At 31.9% G+C, this 17,623-nt stretch overlaps 1 protein-coding gene across 1 annotated transcript in view; it reads left to right on the top strand.

Moving 5' to 3' along the window:
- Window positions 1-17,623, top strand: part of LOC114324832 (alkaline phosphatase-like) — a 1,004,985-nt gene that overhangs the window by 750,956 nt on the left and 236,406 nt on the right. Inside the window, exon 5 of the mRNA XM_050651161.1 lies at window positions 3,386-3,564. Coding sequence (XP_050507118.1) covers window positions 3,386-3,564 — 179 coding nt within the window. The remainder of the gene's footprint in view (window positions 1-3,385; window positions 3,565-17,623) is intronic.

Here is a 17,623-nt window from a genome sequence, read left to right as displayed (position 1 = left end):
TGAACATCCAATCAGAACAAAGTTATAATGCGCATGCGCCGGGATCATAGGTTTTAACATATAAAAATTCACCCTCATATCGCCGGTAAAGAAGTATAACTTCAAAAATAAATTCAGCACTCTGAATCGACGATTTTCGACTCTTATTGGAGTCATCATCGGAGAGGCGTAGGCCGCTGCTCTCTGCTCGAAGTGACCAAACCATGAAAGTTTATTCCCGCATTGCAACTGACGTGTATGGAGTAGGTGACTAGCGTCATCTGGCAACTGAAAGGTAAAGTTATCAATCCTAATAGCAATATTAATATTTTTAAATTGAAAACTTATTGGTCCATTTTACTGGTAATACCTCCATGGCTTCTAAAATGATGACTCCAATAAGAGTCGAAAATCGTCTATTCAGAGTGCTGGACTGCGCTCCCTGTTCTAAGTGAAAAATAAGATTGTTTTGCCTTCGCATTGCAACTGAATAAAAATGGTGTACATTTTTATATTATTTATCAATTAATCCAGTATTACCAAAAAATATCAGACTCTCCTGTCAAAAATAACCGTAGCCTGACTGAACTTTTTTTTTTTTTATTAAGAAAAAGTCGCATCCACCTAATGGTTATTAGCGACGGAACAATACATAGGTTAAACAAAAATGTGGTACAATACAAGTATAGTACAATGGTAAGGTTACATGCATTATCTACAAAAACTTGTTATATTTTATTGAATACACCAACTGTTTTTAAAAAGTCAATTAAATTTTTGGTTCTTTATTATTGGCACCCAGAACAGACATATTTGATACGATATTAAAATCAATACGTTCTTGTGTATATTTTTGGCATTCAATGTTTGACAGTTACTTGTGTGTTACACGATTCACAAATAGGTGGTTCAGATCTTGAGAACAAATATGAGTAAGTAAGCCTGGTATGGCTTAGTCGTAGGCGGTTGAAAACTGCTTGCTCATAACAACTTTTATAAACTGTTTTGACTCTTTTTACTGTGTCTTTAATTGGTCTAAGTTTTAAATTTGAGTTTTGCCATTCATCGAGCCAGTCATTTAACACAACATTTTGTTTTAACAACACTTTCAAGTCTTTAGGGGCATATTGTAATACCGTTTCTGAATCCGCACCAGTCACTGCACTACGCGCACTTGAGTCTGCATCTTCATTTCCAAGGAGTCCAAATGAAGTTGACTATTCTACCATTTTGTTGAGATAAGTGAAACTCCAACGACTGCGGGAAAGTCGAAATAAGTGGTACTAAAATTGCAACTCCCTCACTTGCGCGAGCTGTGTTAGTTCGGTCTTTACGAAAGCATGGAAAATGTATTTGCGAATATGGGTTAGAAGATACAGGATTAGTTTCCTGTAGACATATAATTTCGGGACAGTGTTCTGATTGAATGATATTGAGCATTGGTAAGCGATGGAAAAGCCCATCAACATTCCACTGTAAAATTGAGTTGAATGTTATGTTTCAGTTGAAGAGAGTTCACTCTCAGTAGTAGCTTCTTCACCGAGAAAACGTAGCAGTAGGGTTTTTAGCCTTCTAAAACGATATTTTGTGGCTCTGTCTGGAATATATTGATAAGAGACGGTAAGCAAATTTACGAGACCAAGGAAATCAGATGTGAATTCTTTAACAATTTCAATAGGAGATTGGCTGCCTTGAATATTTTCAATAAGCATCATTAATTGGTCATAGCTTAAAATGGACGGTGTTGATTGTTTACTTAGATATGATTCAAGTGATTCGGGGATAGGTAATGAGCGTTTAGGTTTTTTATTCTTTTGAGTTTTTGTTTTATGAGGCTGAGCAGGAAGAAGAAATGTTTGATTATCAACGACATTTTCAACAGGTGGAGATAATGTTTCCTCTATGGTTCGTTTGGTGGAGGGACAGGGTGATTCTTTGTAGCAGAAGATTCCAGTGGAGTATTTTCGTTAGTTTTTAAATCTTGGGTTGCTTCAGAAACGGGCTGTATAATTTCCACTGATGTAGAGTTAGAGGTGTTTGGTATGGATACTTGTGGAAATATTTCGGTATTTTTATTTTGATCATTATTAGAAGTTTGGTCTACTTGATTACCAGCATTGGTAGGAGAGTCAGAAGATTGAACAGTAGGAGGAGTTAAGGGTCCTGAAGGCTGAGAAGAAGAATTTTTATTGCTTGGACAGTTACTAGCAATGTGATTTATTTGTTTACATATATAGCATGTCATACTATCCTGCGAAATGAATATTCTATAATTAGTATTATCATAATTCAGAAGAATTGAATCTGGGATCGTCGTGTTATGCGGACTAATAAACACTTGCCTTCTAAAACTTTTTATATGGCTATATTCTGGAAGAGAGGCACTGATCTTTAGGAAAGTGATTGGAGAAACTAAGTTTAGGCCGAGATGTTTTAATTCTTGGATGATTACTTCGTGTGGGATACTTGGACAAACATTTGATAGCACTATTCTTTCTGCAGGCGTTATGAGCCTTCTGGCCCTGACTGTTTCTCCATTTACCTGTATAGAACCATAGTTTGTCATAAAATCCTCAACAGCTTGCTTGCTACTTAAATACATGCATATTCGATTATTAGATAGGCGAGACGAGAATAAGATATTTTTGGGATTTATTAAATTACCTAAAGAAATAAGATAATCTTGCAGTGGTGTATTATTAATAGCGCTAAAAAGTATTGCGTTTTCTTTTCCTGGGAAGAAATTTTGCTGTGAAGCTGCGGTAGAATAAGATTTATTCGCTGGGACATCCTGTATAGTAACATCTGATGACATATTGATAATTTATTTACGGTACTACCGAAACTAATTACTTTCGTTTCCCGCAAGAAACAAAACTGGTAAATTGTTTATAATCCATAAACCTGTGTCTGTTTACAATAACTGGTGTAGTATACAGGATTATAAACTAACAAAACTGGTTTAAATACGCAAATATACGATTAAATAATGCATGTAGTATAAAACTTACAGTTTAAAGTTAGTTTGATCACTTCAACTATAATTAAAAACTGGTAGTTTCACTGGTAATAGACAAAATATCAAGCGCCGAGACACTACGTGTTTACAGCTCATTAACTTTTTGGTACTCCCTGACTGAACTGTTTACCCGATAAATTAAGAATTTTGAAGCACACTTTATTGAAAATATTATTAAAAGTCGCATATCTTGGTCAATATGTTTCTTTTTTGTTTGTTCTGGATCTTCATATTAAGAAATATTACTACAAGAAATTATTATTCTCAAATTTCCGTTCTGTAAATCATTTAAAAGTAGATTTAAATACGGTCTACTAGAATTTTGAAAGAATTTTTTGTTGCCTGTTACTCTATGATAACGTCTACAAAGTTGATATTTTTTTCCAGGAAAGTCAACAGGGATCGTCACAAATACAAGAATAACACACGCCACGCCTGCTGCGCTCTACGGGCATTCCCCATCAAGATACTGGGAAGACGACTCAAAAGTACCACCAGCGGCTAGAAAGTCGTGTAAAGATCTGGCTAGACAACTTATAGAGAACGACCCAGGAAGGAATATTAACGTAAGTTTCAATAATTTTTTTAGATATTAATATTTTTACGTTATCTCGATTCGTTTTCTTACGATTCAATTTATTTCGTTTTTTTATATAGTTAATTATTATTGTTACCCTCATTAGAAACGAATCTACTCGTATTTCGGGATGCTGGACGTGCCACCTTCATTTTCTGGAAAACTAACAGAGGAATTAGATCAGTTTGTTGTTCTTGTAGTCTAAGAGCTAGAGCCGAAAAATCATCGTCATAAGTAATATGGAGTTTAGCATGTGAAATGTGTCTATTGTATATTGATAATTAGACTTAGGCAAATATCCAAATTTGCTTATTTTGCATATAATGCATAAAAAATGCAAAAATGTCAAATTTTGCATATTTTTATAAAAGTGAGCATAAAGTGCATATAATTTGAAATTTGGTGTTAATTATATATTTTTATATTCAAACTTACAGATAGCATGAAAATGCAAATATTTATTTAATTTTGTTTTATAATCACTTGGTATTCAAATTATTGGTATAGTAGTAACTAATAAAGGACAGCGGCTTATAGTTTTGCCACGTTTTGTCCTGGAATTAAGGGTTTGTGTTTGCCAGTTTATGTCTTTAGGTAACAAATTTTTATTTTTACAGTCAGTTTCACTTGGTTTCACTTTTGTTGTAAAATTAGAGGCGTAAACAACGTGTGTTTCTAATTGTGAATAATTATTGTGTTTTGAAAATGCTGAAAATAAGCAATGTTTCAACTTGGATAAAACCTTACAAAGAGGTATCTATGGATATGGATAAAGTTTATTGCTCATGTTCTGGCAAAACCGTAAGTACATACGTATTATTTTTTATGTTATTTTAAAAATTTACACGGTGGTACAAACAAAGATTTTAAAATTTTAGATTATGTTTAAGAAAAGTATCGAAACAAGGCTAGTTCGCAATAAATCGATGTAATTTTTCTTTTTTCAAGCATTTTTTAAACTCCTTTGTTAATATCACGGTTTCTACAAGAAGTATTAGCAAACTTTTTTCTGTCTGATGCTGTGCCTAATGATAAATTATTGCTTATTTTATCTGATGCCGCACCATATATGGTGAAATCAGGACAAAATTTGAAAATATTTTATCCAAACTTAAGACATGTCACTTGTTTAGCGCATGGAATAAACAGAGTTGCGGAGAAAGTAAGAAAAAATTTCCACTAGTTAACAGTTTAATAGCGAGCGTCATAACGTATTCCTGAAATCACCTTTAAGAATACAATGTTACAGAGATATGCTTCCTGCTGTTCCACTGCCACCGCAACTCATTTTAACACGTTGGGGAACATGGTTGGAAGCAGCTAATTTCTATGCTGATCATTTTGTTGATTAAAAAAAATAATTAACCTTTTAACGGATGATAGTTGCCAATCTTTATTGGAAGCTAAGCAAGCCTTTCAAAATAACATCCTCCAACAGCAACTGTCATTCATAAAATCAAATTATAGTTTTGTCCAGAAAACTATAACTCGATTAGAATCCTCCAAATTATCATTGTTAGAGAGTACAGTTTTAATAAAAGAATTTGAGTCATTGTGTCAAAACGTTCAAGGTACTATTAGAATGAAAATTTTTCAAAAATTTAAGGTAACCATGGAAAAAAATAGTGTTACCAAGTTCCTTCTGAATTGGTTAAAGTACTAGCTGGGACATTTTTCGAACAACTTAATTTAAAACCATCTGTTATAGTAAATTTGAAAAATGCCCCAGTTACATCAGTTGATGTCGAAAGAAGTTTTTCTATTTACAAATACAGGGTGTTTCATTAATAATTGCCCATATAGTAACTGGAGAAACCTTAGCACAAAATACGAAGATTTAACCTAAAACACTTAAATAAAATGTGGTTCCTTACTAAGTTACAGGGTGTTTTATCTAAAAATTTAAAAATTATTTTTGCTCAGCATTTTAAAACTGTTTGACGTATCCTTTTCATACTTGGCAGAAAGTGCGACAACTATACACCCTACTAAATTATGATAAACAAACGTTTCTAGCTACTACCAGAGGCGTACGACAGGAGATAGTGGATGGTTGACCTTTCTCAAATTCTACGCCACTGGAGGAATTACTATTTTAGTGCCATTTTTAGATTCTCCAATACTTTCTACGTAAATAATATACTCTTCATTGTTAACGATAAAGTTATTAGTTTTCGAGATATTTGAAGTTAAATTTGAAACGGCACAGTTATTTTGATTAATTTATATGATTCATATGATTAAAATTTAAAAATTATTTATATCCAGTACTTTAAAACTATTTGGCGTATCATTATCATACTTTTCAGAAAGTGTAGGCACTATACACCCTACTAAATTAAGATAAATAAACGTTTCTAGCTACTACCAGAGGGGTACGACAGGGGATAGTGGCTGGTTGACCCTTCCCAAATTCTAGGCAACTGACGAAATTGCTATTTTAGTGTAATTTTTTGATTTTACAATACTTTTTACGTAATTAATATACTCTTCATTCGTAACAATAAAATGATTAGTTTTCGAGATATTTGAAATTAAAAATGAAGCGACACAGTACATTAATCAAAATAACCGTGTCGTTTCATTTTTAACTTCAAAGTTCTCGAAAATTAATGACTTTATCGTTACGAATGAAGAGTATATTATTGTCATAGACAGTATTGGAGAATCCAAAAATTGAACTAAAATAGCAATTCCGCCAGTGGCGTAAAATTTGGAAAGAGTCAACCATACACTCTCCCCCGTCGTACACCTCTGGTAATAGCCAGAAACGTTTGTTTAACGTAATTTAGTAGTTTGTACAGTACCTATACTTTCTGCCAAGTATGAAAAGGATACGTCGAACAGTTTTAAAATGCTGAGCAAAAATAATTTTTAAATTTTTAGATAAAACACCCTGTAACTCAGTAAGGAACCACATTTTATTGAAGTGTTTAAGGTTAAATCTTCGTATTTTGTGCTAAGGTTTCTCCAGTTACTATATGGACAATTATTAATGAAACACCCTGTATATGTATTCAGATAGAAGCCATAAGTTTTTATTATAAACTTTTGAACATCATTTGATAATCTATTGTTACCACAATTCAAAATAATATTTATATGTTAAAATAATTGTATATGTTATGTATTTATAATATTGTAAGTATTTTTGTAAACAAAAAAATATTGTAAATATTTTTTATTACATGCATATTTTCTAGATAAATATGCATATTTTGCATAAAATACTGCATATTTTTGCATAAAATACTGCATATTTATGCGCATATTTCATACTTTTTTATTTGCATATTTGCCTAAGTCTATTGATAATTATGACCCCTTTCAGGCTGACACCTCAGTGGATACAGGAAGTAGCAATAAGTGATGAAAGGGGAAAGTTAGTGTAGTGATTAAAGGTTTTCACCTCCTATTTTGTTAAACTTCTATCGATTTGCATGAAAATTTGTGACTAGTTAGAGCGTACCTCAAAAAATAAAACTGATTTTGTGCCAACTTGCACTTTTACCCTGGGGGTGGATACAACCCCTTCTCGGGGGTGTAAACTATTTTATTAAAAATACCCCAAATCGATAGAGGGACAAATTTTAAGTAAAATTTGTTATATCATGGTTTTAAAATAAATCAATACTTTTTGAGTTAATAAAGATAAAAGATTTGTCTGTTTAAGAGCACATGCGTGAAGTTACGGATGATAAAAAGAACATATTAATTAATTGTATGTTACTAAAATATTATTTTTATATTATTTCGGTATTATAAATTTAGCAAAAGTGTATTCGAATATGTCAAATGTACCCATTATTGGACACCCCCAGTTTCTGAACCTATTCAGTTTATATTGATAGAAAAAATTCAATTAAATATTGAAATAATATAAAAATAATATTTTACCAACATACAATTAATTAATATGTTCTTTTTATCGTCCGCAACTTCACGCATGTGTTCTTAAATAGACAAATTTTTGATCTTTAATAACTCAAAAGTATTGATTTATTTTAATGACATGATATAACAAATTTTACTTAGAATTCGTCCATCTATCGATGTATGGGGTTATTTTTAATAAATTAGTTTTCAACCCCAGGAAGGGGTGGTATCCACCACCAGGGTAAAAGTGCGAGGTGGCACCAAATCAGTTTTGTTTCTTGAGGTATGCTCTAAATAGTCACCTATTTTCATGCCAATCGATATAGGTTTAACAAAATAGGAGGTGAAAACCTTTAATGACTGCACTAACTTTCCCCTTTAATCCCTTATTGCTACTTCCTGTATCCACTGAGGTGACAGCCTGAAAGGGGTCATAATTGTCAATATTCAATGGATATATTTCATAGGAAAAACTCCATATTACTTATGACGATGATTTTTCGGCTCTAGCTCTCCGTCTATTGGGCTCTTTTTAACCTTAATGAACTCACTCTTTGGTTACGTTCACTACGGAGGCCATCGCATGGTATCCTAGCCTAGAGCATAGTTTCCTACTCTTTATATTCGTGAATTCTTGCATTCAAAATAATGCATTTATTTTACATAGCGATCGATAATATAGTTTTGATCGCCAGATAAAATAAATGCAATATTTTATATGCGAGATTTCACGAATATGAAGAGTAGGAAACTATGTCCCTAGTGACCCTAACTTAAGATTCTACCGATATAAGTAGGTATACCTTTAAACACTGAAAAACTTTTGTTTTTAACACTTCCACAAGTTATTGTCACTATAGTTATTTCGACAGAGTGCCTTTTTCAAATGATGTCTTTTACTGTGTATCTACACTGTAAAGTCTGTAACTGAATAGGATGAGAAGTGGGGAGCTGTTTGTCTTAAGTTGGTCATTCAGAATTATATCTGTGATTTTTAATTGATTTATTAATTTCCATAGATTATAATAAAGATAGCTTAAGGCCTTTATTTTGCCTATGAAGAATTTGATACTGTTCATTAAAAGAATAATTATGATCTAGAAGGTGATGTCTGTACGTAGAATAGGATTTTCTATTATTAAAAGTACATTTGTGTCCTGTTATACGTTTGTTAAAGATTCTGCATGTCTGACCGATGTAAATTTTCATGTGGTGACTGTCTATGAAGTAATAAAAATACAACTGAGTAAAAGATAAATTAAAATTTATTAAAGCGCAAAGACTGAGATGGTGCGGACATATACAAAGAAAAGAATAAGATCACTAATTAGGAGAATAAAGAACTGAAAACCAGTAATAAACGGACCAAACGGAAGACGGAAAATAACAAGAAAAGACGAACTACTAGAGGATCTATCATAAGAAATTTCAAACTAGAGAAAAAAGATTTAGGATTGGAGAGAGTGAAAAAATATAGTTGACAAAACAAAAAACAAAATAATTTTTAAAAAAATTATAGTGTAAACGAGATTGAAGCGATAAACTACCACAGATAATTGAAATACCACTGAAAAATAATATTTCAATCAACTATGATAGTTATCGCTACCCTATCCTAGCTCAAATCTCTAAGGTGTGTGTTTGTCTTGTCCTAATCTAAATCATCAATGATGAAGATCTGGATTCTAAGCAAACAAAACAATATTTGAACTAATCATGTTTATTTTTCTAAAATAAATAATAAAATATGACTTATTGAATTTAATAATACATAGATTCAAAATCCTTGCCACAAACTAACAATTATTGGATTATACTTAGTTATGTGGCTTTTGGTATTTGACGGTAGATCTTCTTGATGTTGGATGGTACATCTGTTGGCTTGTTGTAGACCTGGGCAGATGTTGAGGCCACAGGTCCCTGCAGCTACGGTTTTGGTGGTGTTGGTCGTTGCAGATATTGTTGATCGTTGATCTAGATAAGATGCATCTTGTTGTCAGCCTTGTAGTGACATCACCGGCGATGGGGGCTTCATGCTCCCGAAAGGAGAAAGATTTAATTTATTTCCCAAAAACTAGAACATAAGCTGTGTACTAAATTTGACATCGAGAAGAAAAAGTACCTTGCCAAAAAGTATTCAAAAAACTAACAGATGGCAAGGAGTAAATTAAATGGGATTATTATGGATTATTACTAGCTCCATTATCTGATTACTACGTGCATATTAATAGGCAAAATAAAATATTTAAAATAAAAATATCAGCACATGTACTTTTTCGAGATAGAGTTTAGGTATGGAAAAATGAAAAACTATAAATGTAAAAATGTAATAAATAGAATAAGATCCTTACACCAAGAGATCGTCTGTTTGGGACTAAAATGGGGCATTATTTAAAATCACTGAGTTTTATAAAGAATAAGTCTTCCACTTCCACCTTCATTAAGAATTATCACTGCCATTTAAATGACAGTACAAAGCATAAGGAGATGGAATGAATAAGTACGTTCCGTTTTAAAAGACAGATATCTAGAGAGTAAGAATATGAAGTATGCTCAGTCTGATGATTTAAATGTTAGATGAAAAGAGAGATAGGAAATTGAGAATAACATCACGAAAGAGGACGCCAAACAAGTTTTTAACGAGTAAAACAGGTAAAACAAGTATAGAAGATTATTATTAATGAAATAGTAAAGAAAATATAACAAAGTAATTATTTAAAAATAAAATAGCAAAGTAACATTACAATATATACGGACTAAAACGTTTTAAAGCCGTAGGCAAAAGTTTAATTTTCAACAATTTTCCATCTCCAGGAAAGTGTCAATCGTTATAGAGTTTCACAGAAATTTAATATTGACAAAAACGAAACCACGAAAATGTTGTAATTAAAAGTTAAATTGCAATAAATAATGTAGAGCCACGCAATCCCGCACTGTGCTTGTGCTGACATAATCGATATTGGAAGCTTATGCAAAATAGCTGGATAAATATTTGTACAGAAAATCACCTTGTACGAGATTTTAAAAATTTAAAGATAACTTTTGTAAAGGCAGGAAAACGACATGAGAAAATTAATCAAGAAACTTATCTAATTTAAAAGGGATTAAGTAAATTTATTATAATAATAAGTGAAAGTAAGAAGTTTTTTATGTTAAAATTGAAAAATCTGCGTCGCTATATAGACCAGGATGTATCTGTTTTAAAGTGTATGTGAGAGTAGTGCAGTCACTGAAGGTTTTCACCTCCGATTTCGTTAAAACTCAATCGATTTTCATTAAAATTGGTGAGTAGTTAGGGGATACCTCAAGGAATAAAGATGATATGATGCCAACTTGCGATTTTAACCTGGATGTGGATGCCACCCCTTTTTGGGTTATTTTATTAAAAATAATACCACAAATCGATAGAGGGACAAATTCTAAGCAAAATTTGTTGTGTAAAGTTATTAACATAAATCAATACTTTTGGAGCTCTTAAAGATCAAAGATTTTATTTTTTTGGTAAAAACATGAATGTTTTAAAGCTGTTTTTCACGTATAACTAAAAAATTATGAGCTTTTAGAAAAAAGTTATTATTACTAAAATTGAAGATACTAAAATATTGGATACACTCTTCACTTAAAGAACTAAACTAATGTTAATTCAAAGTGGGTTATGGGTAATTGAATGTATATTTTTTTCGATGAGTACTCAAATCCTAAGTATTCAAGCTTAGGTAACGCGAAGACGATGCATTTGATAGAATATACCTGCTAAACACTTGTCAAAGTACTTCGGAATAACTATCAAATGAGCTTCAGAAGAAGGTAGTAGCATCAAAATTAAGCAAGGTATGATGAAAATATGAGAAAAATTTCGATTTTTTTAGGAAAAATTGTAACTTACAAGAATTAAAATTTATAGTAATACTTACAAGAATTTCTTAGTATTAGCAGAAGTAATGATTTCATCAATGTTCACTGGTTTAGAATGCATATTTTTGAAAAAAAGGTATAATTTAAAAATATCAGAATTTTTAAAATTATCGTCATTTTCATTTTATTTTGATAATAACTCCAAAAATACTGAAGATACGTAAAAAATGAAAGAACTAAATTTTAGTTTTTTCCACATTAAATACTATACCTTTTTTACTATTTCTGTAAGGTAAAAAATAACCGAGATAGGAACGTTTAAAACTTAAATTTTTTTGCGAGAACCATGTAACCGTGGCCATTTAACCTTTGATTTTTAAAATAGTAAGAGGTTTAAAAGAATAAATGTAGCGTGTTTTAACAGCTTTAACAAAAATAACATTTTTTGGAAAAAATTTTAAAAGCTAAAGTTTGAAAAATTTTTGGGGCTTAAATTTTAATGCTATCAACTGGTTCTGGATCGCATTAGGTAGATATTTTTAACTACTTTTACAAAATGTTTAATAAGTTTGTTATAAAATGCGTCATTTTCCCGTAATTTAAGCTTAAATACGTAAATATGTAAGGGGAGCCCAAGCGGGAATTTTTGCAGTAACTCGAGCGCGTCAGATTATCATATGGGGAGATGATACCTTGTAGATGTACCTCTACCATATATTGGCTCTAAACACAGGGGAGTTCGTTAAGGGGGGGCGAAAAAATCTATACTGAGAAAAACTGAAAATTGTCAGATTAAGATAAGGTAAGTTAAGTACATGCAAAACAGTGTATATTTCAAAAATCTGACGATTTGTGCGGAGCGAAAGGAAATGGGCGAGTCACAAAATTTCAGAAGGAAAAAGCGAATATTTCGCGTAATGAACGATAGATCTAAAAATTAAAAAATACGTGCTCAATATTTGAAAAAACCATTGTTGGAAATGGAAAATTAAATTAAAAATGGAAAGTCCCCACTAAAATGGAAAACTTTACTTAACTTTTTTTGAAATTTTGAAATCAAAACGAAACCGTAGATTTTCTTATTTTACTAATGCCATACTCTGTATTAGAGTACACAGGCTCGTTTCATACAGGTTCTCTGAAGCGTAAATTGGAATATTTTTCTAACGGTGCCTTGTGGTATTGTCATACTAGGGTAAAACAGAGAACTTGAATCGAGTCGAAATTCATTTAACTTTTTTTTAGAACCTACTCTTCACAACCCAATAGGTCCCCAAAGCGCTCGAGTGACTGCACATTTAGCATACTTTTCTCCCCTACAGATTTGGGTACTCGCCGAAAAAAATATATCTTTAATTACCTATAACTCACTTTTAGTGAACACTAAAAGGTACTTTTAGAAATAAGTTTATACAGTTTTTTATTAACTTAAATTTTGGTAATACATAATAACTTTTCTGTAAAAACCTACAGTTTTTGAGTTATTTATGAAAAGTCGGTTAAAAATATGCATTTTTTTCACGAAAACTTAAAATTTTTGATCTTTAAGAACTCAAAAACTTTTGATTTATTTTATTAAATTTATATAACAAATTTTGCTTAGATTTTGTCCCCCTATCTAATTATGGGGTTATTTTTAATAAAATAATTTTCACCCTCGAGAAGGGGCGGCATCCACCCCAGGCTAAAAGCGCAAGTTGGCATCATCTTGGCATCACCTTTGTTCCCTGAGATATCAACTAACCACTTACCAATTTTCATACAAATCGATGTTGGTTGAAAGAAATCGGAGGTAATAGATCATATCCACTTTCAGTGACTGCACTAGAGGTGGCATTCTGCCTTTTGCGGAAAAAGTTGTATAATAACTTCAATAATAACTGAAATGAAAGAATGCTGTCCACCCGGCGCTCTTAGCCATTCAGCAGAGGACCGAACGCATTTCCATACCAGCGCAGCCCCACTCATTTCCACTTCTACTCCGAGGCATCAAATTAGGGCTACCGAAAGTGTACTTAAGAAGGAAAAGAAGAATCATGAAGTCAGTTCCAATCAATGTACAGAATTGAAAGGAACACAATTTGAATTGAAAGGAAATGGTCACAAGGCAGTTTAAGATTTAATTGCGTTTCAGCGACCACCACCATCCGTTGACGTGCGTTTCATCCTTTTGGATTCCTCAGAACAGACCATGGTGTCCTCTAAATCGAAACCAAATCTAACTGTCATGTAGGAACACTAATAAGAAACAAAGTGGCCAAAGTGTCCTATTTGCTTTCTCCTATTTTCGTCGTCTCTTGTGCTTATAAGAAGAGTACAGGGGAAAAACAAGGAAAGTTACATTTCATACATATTGAGATAAAAAACAATATAGGTTTAATTCCTATGATATCTAGAAACCACTTAGGAGGTCCTTAGCTGAATTCTAGTAATTTTAATGCTATAATCTTCATATAATATTAATCTATATCAATTTATTAATTTAATAATGCACCAAAAAACTGCTGACATCCATATTTTTGTTCAGTGGCGTGCGGGCAATCCTGGTCCTTCGCCTGGATACAAATTTTTAGAAAATTTTATATTGACTGATCTAAAAAGTAGTAAACTTTGTATCTGGGGCTTTTCGTTGTTTTCCTCGTTTTGCGAGAGATGTCGCTAGATTGCGTCTCAAAAGGTGGAATCATTGTATCGCGATGGTTTCCCTTAAATAGGCAGGGTTGTTAATGTTCGCTTCAGAGTTGTGACTACATAACTTCACTGAAGATGCATGGGATGCTGAAATAGCTATATGGAGATGGCGGTCCAACTCTGAATCGAATAAAAACAAAAATTGCCTTTATTATTTTTCATCTTTACTTAGAATTGAGTATTTAGAAACTGTCTTTCGGTCCTTTTCCTTGACGGAGAGAAGGTAAATGCGTGGCCAAAGTGTCCTATTTGCATTCTCCTATTTTCGTCGTCTCTTGTGCTTATATATTGTAAAAGCCAGAGATACAGGATGCAGCCAGAAAGCAGTTTATTAACTAAAAGTCTTGGATTTAAAATATTGTTTATTATATTTTTATTTCAATTATTCTAATTGTCTAAAAAGTAATGTTGTTCTGAAGCTATTTCCTTGTGGCATTTTTATAATTACGTATTTTTTATGGGAAATAAGCCACAATTTTATTAAAAAATAAATTTATTAACGTTTCGAAGCCCAAATCGGGTTTTTTTTAATATAAGACTGATGTCCACTTATTCTAACGTTTAATGGTCTTGATGTTTCACCTAAATAAAATTGTTCGCATTCACAAGGTATTCTATAAATGCAATTCTTTGTTCTTTCTTTTTCATTGTTAGGTTTAGTTTTAGATAGAATAGATCTCAATGTGTTTGTTGTTTTGAATGTTGTTGAAATGTTGAATTTATTTCCTATCGTTTTAAGTTTCTCGGATAGTCCCTTTATATATGGTATTATATGAATTATATTGACCGTCGGTCTTGACGGTCCAGTTAGCTGGGGCTCAGGCGATCGACAAGTTTAGTGGATTTGCGATTTGCGGTCGCTGGTTCGAGCCTCAGCTAGGTCATGAAATTTATAAAAGGCCAACGCCGTAGTATAAAACTCAATAGAGTCTACGGCTTGGTCTGAAATAAACTGGCGTCTGATCGGCCTATGGAGGAGCGGTACGGGAAGGGATAAGGGCTTCCGGCTCGGTGATACTCCTCCATAGATCCCTACCGAAGGGCGTTGACGCCTAAGAACGGTGTATACATATGAATTATATTATATTATATTATATTATATAAATACAATATGAGGACAAAATTACAGATCTAATTACAAATGGACCTTATACCAAATTAACGAAGGATCCAACGAAGACACTGGAAAACAAAATTTATAAAACTTTATTCAAATTTAAAAATGATCTAACGTACTATCAAAGAAAATTAATGACACCTCATTACAGTAAGACACCACATTTTTATGGAGTACCGAAAATTCATAAAGCGAATATTCCACTTAGACCCATTTGTAGTACCATCAATTCTCCTTGTAGTGAGCTCTCAAAATTTTTATTAAATATTATAAAACCATTTGCAAATAATAATGACACATTTATAAAAAATACACAACATTTTTTAAACAAATTAACAAATATTGAATTTAATCCAAATAATATTTTAGTAAGTTTTGACATAAACAGTTTATTTACAAATGTGCCATTAGATAAAACTTTAAACATAATTAAAACGAAGTTAGAAAATGATAATACATTGACAACTAGGACAAAACTAAATGTATCAGCTATAATGGAGTTATTGACATTATGTACTAATAATACCCATTTTCAACTAAATAATGAATTCTATAAACAAAATTTTGGTCTAGCAATGGGCTCTCCTTTATCTCCATTATTGGCTAATATATTTATGGAGGATTTCGAAACTAATATCATTTCTAAACAAAATTTAAAACCCACAGTATGGTGGAGATATGTAGATGATGTGTTTTCAATATGGCCTTATAGATCAGAATTGTTTGATACATTCCTGAATATTATAAACGATCAAGAAGAGACATTAAAATTTACAATGGAAAAGGAATACAATAACACTTTGCCTTTCCTCGATGTTTTAGTCTCAAAGAAGGATACTGGATATGAGACTCAAGTGTATAGAAAACCAACACACACCAACAGATATCTCAATTACAAATCAAATCACAACATCAACGTTAAAAAGGGAATCATTAAATCCTTATATGATAGAGCCAAAATTACTTGTTCTAACGAAAATTCATTTTTAGAAGAAAAACAATTGTTAACATCTGTTTTATTAAAAAATGATTATCCTTTATCGTTTATAAATAAGGAATTGACAAGATTATATCGAATGGAACAGAACAACTTAGAACGGGATCCTACAACATTCACAAGAAATAATACGAGGAAAATAACAATACCATATATAAAAGGACTATCCGAGAAACTTAAAACGATAGAAAATAAATTCAACATTTCAACAACATTCAAAACAACAAACACATTGAGATCTATTCTATCTAAAACTAAACCTAACAATGAACAAGAAAGAACAAAGAATTGCATTTATAGAATACCTTGTGAATGCGAACAATTTTATTTAGGTGAAACATCAAGACCATTAAACGTTAGAATAAGTGAACATCAGTCTTATATTAAAAACAGAGAATTTGATAGATCTCAGATATGTCAACACGCAAGGGATAATGAACATAGAGTTCAGTGGAGAGATTCAAGTATAGTCCTGAAAGAATCAGATAGTAAAAAGAGAAAAATCAAAGAAGCGGCTCTAATTATGCTAAATGAAACCAATTGTGTCGCAAATTCCTCGGTAGAATGCAGTAGGATGTGGTTACCCATACTGAAAGAGGAAGTCAATAGAAAGAAAATACCACGATTAGTAAGTCAATAACATATCGAGTTAGTACAAATTTTATATTTTGGTATTACTTATTTATTGTATATCTATGTAATATTAATATTATTTATAATTTAAACATATTAAAGTCAGAATTTGGTATTAGTTTTTTGAAGGTAGATTAAATGTAAGACCAAATACTTACGATGTCGGGATAGTATCACGAGGTTTTTTCCTGGTTTTCCCTCGTAATTTACTATGGAATCTCTAACGCGAGAATTTTACTGTTATCGTTGCATTTGGTTGTCTTTTTAAAGACAGATCACATGCTATGATTTTTTTTGCGACGGAAATTCTTGAGTTGGGATAGATTTCATGTAATCGAATGAACTATCTTTTAGTAAAGTCGTCCCAAGAACGCAACTCATAAATATTGGCGATATCATTTTAAAGTCTTCCGCTTTAAAATGTATAATATACGTCTGAATTGCCAATATAAATGAGTCAGATTAAATAAATTATTAGAAGAATTTTTTTACTTAGCAACAACATGTTTGTTTTATTTTAATAGTATTTTGTATTTTGACAACGAAACCAGATTTGGGCTTCGAAACGTTAATAAATTCATTTTTTAATAAAATTGTGGCTTATTTCCCATAAAAAATACGTAATTATAAGTCTAAAAAGTAGTAAACTTTGTATCTAGCGCTTTTCGTTGTTTTCCTCGTTTTACGATAGATGTCGCTAGATTGCGTCTCAGGAGGTGGAATCATTGTATCGCGATGGTTTCCCTTAAATAGGCAGGGTTGTTAATGTTCACTTCAGAGTTGTGACTGCATAACTTCACTGAAGATGCATGGGATGCTGAAATAGCTATATGGAGATGGTGGTCCAACTCTGAATCGAATAAAATCAAAAACTGCCTT

Source organism: Diabrotica virgifera, chromosome 5 (genome assembly GCF_917563875.1).
Source record: "Diabrotica virgifera virgifera chromosome 5, PGI_DIABVI_V3a".
Lineage (NCBI taxonomy): Eukaryota > Metazoa > Arthropoda > Insecta > Coleoptera > Chrysomelidae > Diabrotica > Diabrotica virgifera.
The sequence above is the reverse complement of the archived record's forward strand: the minus strand, read 5'-3'. Positions and strand labels throughout refer to the sequence as shown.